At 34.8% G+C, this 12,090-nt stretch overlaps 2 protein-coding genes across 4 annotated transcripts; both read right to left on the reverse strand.

Moving 5' to 3' along the window:
* Positions 1-198: 198 nt before the first annotated feature.
* Positions 199-3,441, reverse strand: LOC140046196 (uncharacterized). Its single transcript, XM_072090756.1, has 2 exons — positions 3,272-3,441; positions 199-3,014 (listed from the first exon to the last, which is right to left on the reverse strand). The coding sequence occupies exon 2, from the start codon at positions 2,995-2,997 to the stop codon at positions 1,888-1,890; it is 1,110 nt and encodes a 369-aa protein (XP_071946857.1). The 5' UTR covers positions 2,998-3,014; positions 3,272-3,441; the 3' UTR covers positions 199-1,887.
* Positions 3,442-4,893: 1,452 nt separating this feature from the next.
* On the reverse strand, positions 4,894-11,584 carry LOC140047856 (palmitoyltransferase ZDHHC16-like). 3 transcript variants are annotated; one of them, XM_072092892.1, is made up of 9 exons: positions 11,533-11,584; positions 10,841-11,107; positions 10,279-10,473; positions 9,042-9,159; positions 8,450-8,583; positions 7,880-7,945; positions 7,552-7,776; positions 7,035-7,105; positions 4,894-5,665 (listed from the first exon to the last, which is right to left on the reverse strand). In XM_072092892.1, the coding sequence occupies exons 2-9, from the start codon at positions 11,042-11,044 to the stop codon at positions 5,563-5,565; spliced, it is 1,116 nt and encodes a 371-aa protein (XP_071948993.1). In that variant the 5' UTR covers positions 11,045-11,107; positions 11,533-11,584; the 3' UTR covers positions 4,894-5,562. The 3 variants fall into 3 exon arrangements, with proteins under 3 accessions (XP_071948993.1, XP_071948990.1, XP_071948992.1); XM_072092889.1 differs by lacking the exon at positions 4,894-5,665 and adding an exon at positions 6,033-6,882; XM_072092891.1 differs by lacking the exon at positions 4,894-5,665 and adding an exon at positions 6,033-6,882 and having other exon boundaries at positions 11,501-11,569.
* Between the last annotated feature and the right edge of the window lie 506 nt (positions 11,585-12,090).

A 12,090-nucleotide genomic window follows, 5' to 3' on the forward strand; every position in this document is an offset into this window, starting at 1 on the left:
GCAATCCATCGCTTGTTTTTGGTAAGATTACTTGCGTTGCGCTTCTTATGTTCAAGTCGCGTGGAACAGTTTTAAAAGAAATCATTAATTTTACAATAAAGAAACATATAAGCAACTATTATCATTAATTGCACTGCATTTGTCAAATACAAAAAAAACAAATATATTCTAGAAAAAGTTGTGCTTTTACAAACAAAATACTGTGAAACTAAATAAATATTTCTTTAATATTTCTCACACACAAAGAAAACGTATACTAAAATTTAAATCATACATGTATTTCCTAACAAGGAGATTACGCTGTCTGTAGATACTCCCCTTGGAGTTAAATATCAGTCGGCAATTTACGGAAATCTGAGACGACGACGCAAGTACCGTATACATATACACTCTTAATTATTTTGCAGAGGCCTACTCATAATTATGGTATTTTGGTAGGACTTGTAAAAGCGTTTTTGCGTGGCGATAATTTGTACAATTAATTCAATTTATTTATCTTCTTGTCGGCCCATTTTACGTACTAGACCTACGTACGCGCACTCCAATTGTGGCGGTCTTATAATAGACATTATGCGCATGATTAACGAAGTAGTAGTATAGGCCTATTTTGTTGTCTTTGGCAAGGAACTACATCAGCACATTCCAATCTAACATAGTTAAATAATTTATTTATTATTTTCAATGACCCTTAAATATATGAGGCATAAACAAAAGATAGAAAATCAAAGGTACTTTGCAAAGAGACCAAAATACATGCTTAATTAGATTAGGGCAAAAAATAAACAGTGTTTATTATTTTTCATGTTCAAATGTTGTGTGGCGGTCCAAGAAGTGACGTCAATCTAGACGTCCAACCGACTAATGTTTTAAAGCTATGTTATTTCCGTTGATCTCTAACAGTATTAGTAACATTTAAATGTAACTTTGCATTCCCCAGATAGTACATACTGCCATTTGTTGGCACGTAAATCTGCGTAACGTAAACGTAACAGACTAGGCCGCTAAATCTAGTAATCAAATACACATTCAAATCAGACACAGGGGTAAGGTAGCCATCTATTTTTCTAGGGTCTACACTAGCTACAACAAACGGATCGGCCATCGTGCTTAAGTTTAACATTTCGACAATTATGAAACCATAGAATGGATTGTGGTCATTTTGGCACTAAAAAAAGGGCGTAAAATACTTGCGATATTGACGTTATCGTTATCGTTTAATTGATTACTATTACCTATACGTATTTGTCTATACGTATTGGTTATGATACAACTCATACATCAAGTGCTGTAAGAGCAGATCAAACATAGTGTCAAAATATTGAACGCAACACGATGGTTCAATTCAATTCGTCAAGTGTACATTTTACTTATTCGTATCATCGGTGTTGTGTACCATCCATTTCTACAGACTTGTATTGTGGTATTCTAAATATTCCAATGAACGCTGTGTGATTCATGACAGGGCAAATGATACTATTGTGGCACGTGCGTTCGCTAATTCTTTCGTTCTCCTCTGAATGCTAATAACATAAATAGGCCTATACACATCAAATAGACAGTTATACTGAGACGCTTTTCTGATTGATTTATACTTTACGGTAATTACGCCTTCCTTGCATAATAATTTAATATAATCAGCAGTAACTGTTGATACGATAAATAATATTATAGTTTGTACAAAGCAATAATCCTAAATAAAATTAAGTGTTTGAAATGTTCCGAAGTCTCATTTGCACGATGTATATTTCATATTTAACTCCAACCTCCATGCTCCAATCAAACTCAATCAATCGTATTCCATGTTAACCGATTACGTCATTAATAATGTTAGCTGTCCGTCTATATTAATAATATACAATCAAGAATTAATTACGTGCTGTATATGTTCTAATTTTCAAACATCTTTTTTGCTGATTTAAAGTCAATTTTTTGATATTCAACATCGCTTGTAACATCTTCAACGAATGGAGTTTGTCTTTCGGATGTTACTTCAGGGGGCGGAGGAGGTGGTGGTGGTAGGTTTCCAGCGTCAATGCTATTAGTGTCTCTAAATGACACAGTTGGTGTTCGTTGAGATGTTGGTGCTGACTGTTTGTTAATGATGACAGGTTGTACGCCACTATAATTAACCGGTCTGGGAGGTCTTCTTGGTGCCTTTTCTACCGGTGTTGATGGAGGTGTTGGTGGTGGTGGCGGGGGTGGGGGTTGCGCGTTAGTTGTTGCACGTGATAAGCTCTTCAACGGTTGAATATGTTGTGGTGGTGGTGGAGGAGGCGGTGTATGAGGACTACGCATTTCGATTGGTACTATCCTATCATGAGTACTGAGAGGTTGCATACGTGGCGCTTCCACAGACAACTCGCCTCTTTCACTTATGAAACATTTCACTAAATTTGGGTTTACGTCATCTGGCAGTGTATACTGTCGACTGTAGCTACGTTGCGTAAAACCACCTTGATGATTTGCTTCCCTATGGTTAGCTGTCACCGTAACGGTCCTGTCTTTTACTCTAACCTGGATCTCCTGTGGACTATATTGGCTAAGATCCATGGTAGCCTGGAAGCTTCGGTTGTCATATTGTACCAAACTCATTTGTGGAAGTTGTTGAGAAGACGTACCCGTGATATATTGCGGGATAGGAGGCGTCTTTGAACTAGTGACAGTTACTGGTGTGGTGTAATATCCGTGATAGACAGTTTGATCTTGAGATCCTACTGGAGTCACTTGGATATCTCTTTCTCTCGATCGCATAGATGTTGAAGTGACAACATTTCTGGTGTGTGACGTGTTTATGATTGGTGGCGGTGGTGTGACATAGTTCGCCTGTCGGTATGCCTGTGACGTGATGGGACGCGCGGCTGCTTCTGTACCCGACGATGAGTCAGACACATTAACGATATACTCAATAGGAACAGGCTGCAACGAATTCGGCTGGTTTACGCTGACAGTCGGCTGAGTACCAGATGCATAACCTGGAATCTTTATCTCAATGTTCATCTTATTCCGCGATTTTTCTGAAAAAGTACGAAACATTATCTAAATCATTTAGTCCTACAAGTATAAATCTTTTTCAGCGTAACGCAAAGGTACTTTAACCAAGGCATCGTCAGTTCGGGTTAACCGTCATCGCTTCGTGATTGGTCAACGGTGCGCTTACGAACTTGCGTTGCGTCCCGTCCAAGTTAAAAACAAGCTTAAGCTTATACAGTATATTAATAGAACAATATAGATAGGCCTATAAGGTATTACTGTAATTTGATTGTATACTTACTGCAAATAGGCTGCCGTTCTATTATGTATTAGGTTTCCGATTCAATATTTCAAAGTTATGTAAATCCATGAGCAGACGACAAAATAAAATTATCATGAAATAAAAAGATTGAAATTCCGAGAGATGGCCTTGCTCTTCATTGGCCTGCAGCGGTTCATTTACTAAGCAACTTGCACAAATTACAACCCTTGTTATCTCTGTCATCTTGCATTCAATAGCGCCACCATTCATTAACAGATCGTCTCAAACGAATACATGAATATCATCAGTATTTACTGTCATCCGTGATATATCACTTCATTTGTTATTTTAGAACACATTAGCTCTACACTGATCATGTAGTGATGTAGTTAAGAAAACAACAATCTAATAGTACCCACATATGGAAGTCTAGCGCGATTGGTAATACGATGACAAATCTAGCAGTTGTCTTTGAAATTTAAAAAAGTGTAAGAAAGTAAGAAATTGTCATGTGCGTTCATGTGATAGTGAACAAAGAATGTCATTGATTTTTACAAACTAATTTCAACATTCAATAGTTTTGATATTGTATATAACATTAAAATATTGATTTTAAAATGTATCATTTAGGCCTAAACTCATAACAGAGGATAGGAAGTATATTTCTACACTTTGCGGCTCATTCGACAGTTTCGTCATTACAATGTTCTTGAGCAGACATACTTAAAGTAAAGGGGTGGGTCTAAGCAGGGAGTTGTAAAATAAGGTTTGGGACGATAGTGCGCGCAAAAAAAGTAAATGGCTCACTCAACAACCGTAGATGGCGTTCGTCTAAAGGCCTACACAGACACGAGCGGTGAATGTGTAAGAATCGGAAAACCGCGTAGCTTGTCCCACGTAGAATCTCTAGAGGAAACCGCATGTCCGCTCCGCGCCTTGTGTACGTAAATGGTCATAATAGGAATTACATGATTCTATATTTTTATTACCGTTACCGCTCGTTGGTGTGAATTGGCCTCAAACAAGTCCTATCTACATAGATCTAACAATTAACATAGTGATGTGGCGTACCGTATGCATTTTCTACGCACAAAGTTATGCGACATGATAATGCGGTTGTTATTGTTCATCATCGTATCAATTTTCTTCTCCGTTTCATTTGTCATTTTAATTTAACCTACAAATGCTTCTTCATTTAGTTTGTCGCAACTGAATAATGCATGTTCGTTCTTGTTACTTTCGATAGTTGTTGACAGCCGATTCTCGGTCATGGCGTTACGTCCTTGCGTTGCGTCGCTAGTGGGAACCACGCTTTAGTGATTCACAAGCGATGGATTATTCTAACTGTCGACGGTTGTCATTGGTCAACTCGCTTGCGTTGCGTCTACGTCCTTACGTTGTGGCCTAGTGGGAACCAAGCTTAAAGAATATTTGGTCATAAATATCATGTGTTTCACACGTATCTAGTAGTGACCTAACCTTACATGATACAGGCACCACATATGACATAAATGAGATGCTGTATTACTAAATATCCCTATGATACTTCGGAAATAGATAGATGTGGAGGAGATACAGTACTATAGGAATCTAACATTTAAGTAACCATGGCAATGAAGACAAGTAAATGAAAAATAAAAGAAACAATGCTGTCTTTGAGTAATGCATTTATTTTATCAAAAGTTCTAGTTGTATACAATTATATATAGATTTCCAACCGATGCCAGCGAAAACGAAGTTTATATTACGAACAATGATCAGCTTGTACTAAAAGATAACGACAATATTCTTCATATTAATAAAATCATATGATGATAAATGAGATACATTTCTAAGCTTATACATAATATACAAAACATTCATAAAACAGTATAAAATGATTATAAACGTAATAGAGTTAAAAACGAAACGAGGAAGGACGTACGTCCAGGTGCACTAGGACCAATCCTTATTCAGGGGACACCACCCCTATAAACGGTAAGCGGAAAATGGTCATAAGGAATAACATAGATTCTATATTTTTATTACCGCTCGTCTGTGTAAATGTGTTTACATTTTATACGTACAAAGGCCCATCGATCTACTTGGTTTTACAGACATTTTAACGTCACTCAATCTTTCAAAATTTAATTATTTCTCCCTGCAAGGTTTTACATTTTTACCCAAAATATTTTACATATTATCAAGTGGTGGCTTCGACCATACAAAGTATGCTGCCTAAATGTTAAAACTTAGCTTTAAAAATTCATAATATTAATTCATATATTTCTACTGTTAATCTCTTTCAAAATCTTATCTTGTTAAAATGAAGTTTGATGGTACACTCGGCTTTAATATTCAGTAACATAATTTTCAGTAACAACCACCATCCAATGGAATCCATCCGTTATTGGTAAATGGGAAGATGGAAAAAGAACATGTCGAATGAAAGACCTTAAAACGGAAAATAAATACAAATACATAATTATACAACATTAACTTAGTAGAAAAAATAAACATTTCATATACTGTATTATATTGTTATGTTTTTTTATATTAAAATTTGTTATTTTACTGTTTTTCCATGTTTTAAAGAATTCTGTATGCATGTTTTAACCTTTTATTTTCTATAGGACAGAACAGGACCATATGTAAAACAGGTTATACATCTATACCTGATATCATGGTTTTATCCTGTATAAATATGTTTTCAAAATAAAATAAATCTATTTTTATTGTTTTTTTATAATTTCTATATTCATAATCATTCTAATGTGGAAAATAGCAAAATAAATGATATATTTATTTATTTATTTCACTCCAAAGCAACAGCGAATCATCGCCACTAATAATATATATAAGTTAATTTTCAAAACAAACAGAGCTTTACTTTAATATTTCATACATAATTGGAATCCCTTAATTATCACCAATAACTTGGTTAAAATTTGATCATGAAATGGAATCATTATAGAAATATATTCATAGAATGTATTGAAGTTAAAATTAAAATACATGTGTGAAGTAATGTTTATGTATTTATGTAGAGAATTCCACAAACAATGTCATCTCAATGCGATGTGGACTTAGATGGTACACTTTTCAACAACACGCTTCTCCCTAAGGGTCACGTCATTGCAGTGCTGCCAAGTACGACATAATTTCATCTGTCTATGACAGTGGTTGTGTGAGCTGGTACACCAGGGTAACCCCCTACTCATCTCAAAAGATTTATAGGTAGGTTCTATTCAAGAAGCACTTATCGGAGAAGACTACACCAGACTCATGGAGCGAGGGAGCATCTAATCCTTGCCATAAGGCTATGTATTTCGTTTTTTATTTTTACGCTGTCCTAACCGTTCGGCCACTCACTCTAATAAAGCTGATCGATTGCCCGAGTGAAAAATTAGTCCCAACCAAGATTTGAATGGCTGGTATGCCTTAAGGACCACTGGACACCTTTCAAGGAGAAGTCTTTTACCCTCAACAATATATATTTATGAATATGTATATTGTCCTTTACATAGTCAGTAACCTGACTCACACAAACGCTCTATCATACATGTTTAAATCCATTATTAGTCCTTAAATTATCCTGATGGATGCTCCAAACAATGCCATCCTCGATGGGAACGTGTGAAGATGGAAATAGTATGTGGCGCCAGAATGTCCTTGAATGAAAACAATGATAAACACATTAGCTGATATGATAAAACAATGTGTGTTTTAGAATATGTGCACAAACACATTAGTTGATATGATAAAACAATGTATGTTTTAGAATATTATGTGCACAAATAAAAAAAAACAAGTAAATTCTCACCGTTTATTTGTAAGTCCCAAAAAGATCCTAAAGTTTTCAACAAATCCAAAGCTGTATGGATTCTTATACACCTGACAAAAAAAATTATTACAGTATAAAAATTACCATGTTATGCTTAGCCATGTATGGCAGTTATGTCAGATAAACTAGACATTTTAAAACAGGTAATGTACTGATGAACATTGTAATGTTTTTCATATTTAAATAAATGTACGTATGAAGCTCTGTCTATTCTATCAAAAAAGTTTGATAAAAAAGGTGTGTTGTGCTCAAATATGGTAGTAATATGACATCATCGTGTCCATATATGGGCACATCACATTTTGTTGTAGTAAGATCATTGCACATAAACCCCCAAAAACAAACAGAGCATGAAATGGAATCATAAAAATATATTTTTTATGAATCGCATGAGTGTACTACATGTGATCAATGAATTAAACATGGCAAAACTTCCTAGTAGATGATCACAATTCAAAATTTAATTGATAAGTAGGTAATACATAAAAATACTTACCACGCCGACTTTTTTTAATCGTTTCCGCTCTTCGTTATTAATATAGCGCTCAATACTGGTCTCTCCTCTACTGATAAGATAAACATGCCAACATGTTAGGATACCTAAAGCTATTGTTACGCTGAATGTTAAAAAGAATTCGTAGATGATCACTTTATGGAATGTACTCTCCTTTTCTTTCACCATGTTGTTAATAATACTGTGTTCAGGATTTTTATTATTTTCCTGGAAAAAAAAACCGAAAAAATGTTTATTTTATGTAAATAAACTTAAAATACAACACTAACGTAATCATAATTAATTATTAAATATAAAAAGGGAATCTTACAGCTTTCACCGCATTTGCTACTCCTTTTATTGGTGCAAGATAGCGCAAAAAATTTGCATACGTTTTCTGAAAAAATAATAAAAATAACACAATAGTTTATTCAATTTTTTAAAATATAAAGAATTATAATGTTATTGTGGTCAAATGCATATCATTACCTCCACCTGAGGTTATAAATTTGTTAGAGACGTGTGTGTGTATGTTTGTAGCAGGATAATGTCAAAACTACAAGACAGATCTTTACCAAATTGAAACCACAGATATGGTTATGGATGACTCCTGAGGACGATCAAAGTATATTGATTGAAACTTTGAGAACTCAACAGTTTTTTTCAGGACTATATATATTAGGTGTACCGCAAACTTTATATCAACAGCATTTTGTCTGTTGTAACTTAGATATGATTTAGATTTGGCTTAACTCTGTTCTATGCATGCTCTACTACAGTGAGTATGAACACAGTGGCTTATCAGACTTGCCTACTAATCCAGTATTCTGGGTTCAATGCCGGGTCTGCCAGGATATTATTCAGGGATCAATTATAAAGCAATCACAATAAAATTTGTTACCTCTATATCGAAAAATTCCTCTTTAAATAGTGGCCACACTGAGATACTAACAAACAACGTACCCATCAGCATAAATACACAGAATTGTAAAAAGTACCTATGGTTAAAATGTCCTACACAATTATTTAACCAAGCTGGATGATCAATGTTAAAGAACAAAACCATAAAGCTACCTATGGAACAAAATATGAAGGGAGCATGTGTCTTTTTTGCCAACAGACATACTTATGGCAGAGAACCAAGACCAAGTATGTCCAATACAAGCAAATATTGCTTCGAAATTGAATTGAGAATTGTTACAGTAATTGTTGTACTTGTATTTTTGTCACTTAGCAAATATAATGTTGTCAAGTACAGTATAGTACTTCCTTTGTTTGTTTGTATTTACAACAATCGTCCTGAATGTTTGAGTGTTAATAGGTAAAAATTGATATACTATATTTGTGACTTTACTTATATTAAAATCTGCAGTTACCTGTATTTTCAATATGAGGCAAAATATTAAATAGCACGGCCTCTATCGCTCTGCATTTCACCATGTATTTTGCTCAGTTCGTGAGCGCTTAATTTATCTAAGTATTTGTAAGGATACGGCAATGATGATCCATTTTTAATACACATTTATTACACACACTACAGTGGTGAGTCCTTGGAGGTTTTGGTGCAATACAGCGTTTGCATATTGTAACAGCACCGACTTCAGAAGTAAACTAAAAAATGTAACCAGAAAAATAGTTATTGAGTGTAGTAGTCAGTGAGCATGGGTTTGTGAGCATGCATAATAGTTTCTGATAATAGTTTGTGAGAATGCATAGTAGTCAGTGAGCATGAGTTTGTGAGCATGCGTAATAGTTTCTGATAATAGTTTGTGAGAATGCATAATAGTTTCTGATAATAGTTTGTGAGGAGAATGCATAGTAGTCAGTGAGCATGGGTTTGTGAGCATGCATAATAGTTTCTGATAATAGTTTGTGAGAATGCATAATAGTTTCTGATAATAGTTTGTGAGAATGCATAATAGTTTCTGATAATAGTTTGTGAGAATGCATGCTCGCACAAAACAATGTAAATGCAACACAAGTGAGTTAACCAATCACAAGCGACAGTTGAGATAAAATTTACAGTGAGCTTACGGCCAAGTGGGAACCAAGCTTTAATATGTTTATCAGAGCATGAGCTTGCAGAGTAGTTTGAGAGCATTCAAAGGCATTAGTATAGTAGTTAGTGAGCATAAGTATTAATCTCTGAGCATGCATCAGTAGTTTGTGAGCATTCATAGTAGTTTGTGAGCATGCATAATAGTTTGTGAGCATGCATCAGTAGTTTGTGAGCATGTATAGTAGTTTATGAGCATGCATCAGTAGTTTGTGAGCATGCATAGTAGTTTGTGAGCATGCATAGTAGTTTGTAAGCATGCATAGTAGTTTCTGAGCATGCATCAGTAGTTTGTGAGCATGCATAGTAGTTTGTAAGCATGCATAGTAGTTCGTGAGCATGCATCAGTAGTTTGTGAGCATGCATAGTAGTTTGTGAGCATGCATCAGTAGTTTGTGAGCATTCATAGTAGTTTGTGAGCATGCATAGTAGTTTGTGAGCATTCATCAGTAGTTCGTGAGCATGCATAGTAGTTTGTAAGCATTCATAGTAGTTTGTGAGCATGCATAGTAGTTTGTGAGCATTCATCAGTAGTTTGTGAGCATGCATAGTAGTTTGTAAGCATGCATCAGTAGTTTGTAAGCATGCATCAGTAGTTTGTGAGCATGCATCAGTAGTTTGTGAGCATGCATCAGTAGTTTGTGAGCATGCATAGCAGTTTGTGATAAACTTACCAATGGTGGACTACCTGGTAAGGTCCTTACTCCTTTGTAATAATTGAAAATAATATTAACAAGAAGCCAGTGTCCATAAATTACTAGAAAAAACACCACAAATCCAACTTCATCTCCAATATAATATGGAAGAACATAGAAATAATAAATGAGAACTACAGATGTAGTTAGACAGGTCACCATGACAACAAACATCTGCAAAGAAAAATAAATTACATTTCAATATATATATAAACATTTACAGGTCAGGGTGAATAATTAATTTAGAAACGATAAAATCTGTGATAGTAAAAAATTTCACCCCAACCGAGAAATTAAAAGGTACAGAACAAATTATTTATAAAAATTAAAAGGCACAGAACAAATAAAAAAATGATATACTGTATTGAATATTAATTAATTAATTTTGAAACGATAAAGACTAGAAAATCTATGAGAAATTAGAAAAATCCGCCCCAAACCCCTTTTAAGAATTATGCATAAAGAGTTTACATGAGTTTAAGTTTAAATGTTAAATTATGATGAATTGCTAAATGGAAGAATTTGAACATTTAAAACTTACAGGGCCTAGATATTTCGCCACTTTGTCAACAGTCCAAAAGACTGGCTCCATTGCAGCATCAAAGAGGGCATTTTTAGATGAAAAAGAATTAAATGAAACAGATCGAATTGCAAATATAAACAGTTGAAAATAGGTACAGCATGAAGAGAATTTATCTTCAATTCTTCGCATAAGACGAAAGAATCCTCGCTTGATTGCATACATTTCTGTTAAGTAGATTATTGTTGTTCATTTAAAATACTGAAGGCCTACTCTGTTATGATAGATCTGTAACAAGACAAAATAAGAAAAAACATTAGGCTATATCATCACAACACACAACATTAATTAATAATAATAATAAAACATTTCATGTACAACAGCTTTGCTTTAACCAAGGCATGGACGGTCTTTATAGGCCGGATGGATGTGGTCCTAGTATAGGCTTATTATTAGATTACACTCTAGCTAGCTAGTAGGGGCCTGCCTCCTCTACCAAATAACTAGCTAGGTAGCCTAGTAGGTGTAGGGCTTGAGCCTTGGTTTGGGTGGGCCAAGCTAGAGGCCTCTAGTCTAGGCCGCCTCTAGCTAGCTTAACCAGCCTAGGCTAGGCTACAAGCCTAGTTTTTAGTTCTTGTAGGTAGGTATTTTGCATTACAAATTTATATTAAATCTACCCACCCCACCATTACGTCGTTTTAAATAAAATTCACCTTTATTTAAAGTGTCATTGTGATTATGCCGAATTTATCAATTTTCTTTTTTCTGAGAAAAATTATAACAGATTAGCGCGCCCTCAATATGTTTTTCGCGCCGCGGCTCTAGCCAGCTATGTCCCAGGAGGACACATTCATTAATAAGCTGTTTCATAGCGGTAGCTTTAGTATCTAAGGCTGACAGTTTTGTGAATTTGGAAACTCGACTATAATTTATAGGTAGCTGCTGGACCCAAAAAACGTCTGGGAGAAGAGAGTCTATATGAAAGCCTTTGCTGATAATACAGTATTATTGAGATGTAGACGGAAATCTGTAAAATCTTGTTCAATAAATAATAACTTCGTTTTGCTGTCAACCAGGCCGGTATCATAATAAGTCACTGTCAAATAATCATTCGATAATGGTCAAAACTTTATTTTGGCTCTGTCAACATAAAGGGAGGTATTTACAATGACTTTCTTTTGACTGTCAATCTAGGCCAAGGTTATAATAATACGCCGTCAGATATTAAATCATTGAAACAGTCCTGGTAAATTTTTTTTTGGTTATCAGAT

The sequence above is a fragment of the Antedon mediterranea genome, chromosome 4 (assembly GCF_964355755.1).
Source record: "Antedon mediterranea chromosome 4, ecAntMedi1.1, whole genome shotgun sequence".
Taxonomy (NCBI): Eukaryota; Metazoa; Echinodermata; class Crinoidea; order Comatulida; family Antedonidae; genus Antedon; species Antedon mediterranea.

Coding starts and splice junctions, on each gene's coding strand:
- LOC140046196 (XM_072090756.1), bottom strand. CDS start 2,997: ATGAACATTGAGATAAAGATTCCAGGTTATGCATCTGGTACTCAGCCG.
- LOC140047856 (XM_072092889.1), bottom strand. CDS start 11,044: ATGTATGCAATCAAGCGAGGATTCTTTCGTCTTATGCGAAGAATTGAA. Junction 8,584..9,041: donor AAAAATGGATCATCATTGCC/GTATCCTTACAA, acceptor TTGATCATCCAG/CTTGGTTAAATAATTGTGTA. Junction 7,946..8,449: donor AGGAATTTTTCGATATAGAG/GTAACAAATTTT, acceptor TTATTTTTTCAG/AAAACGTATGCAAATTTTTT.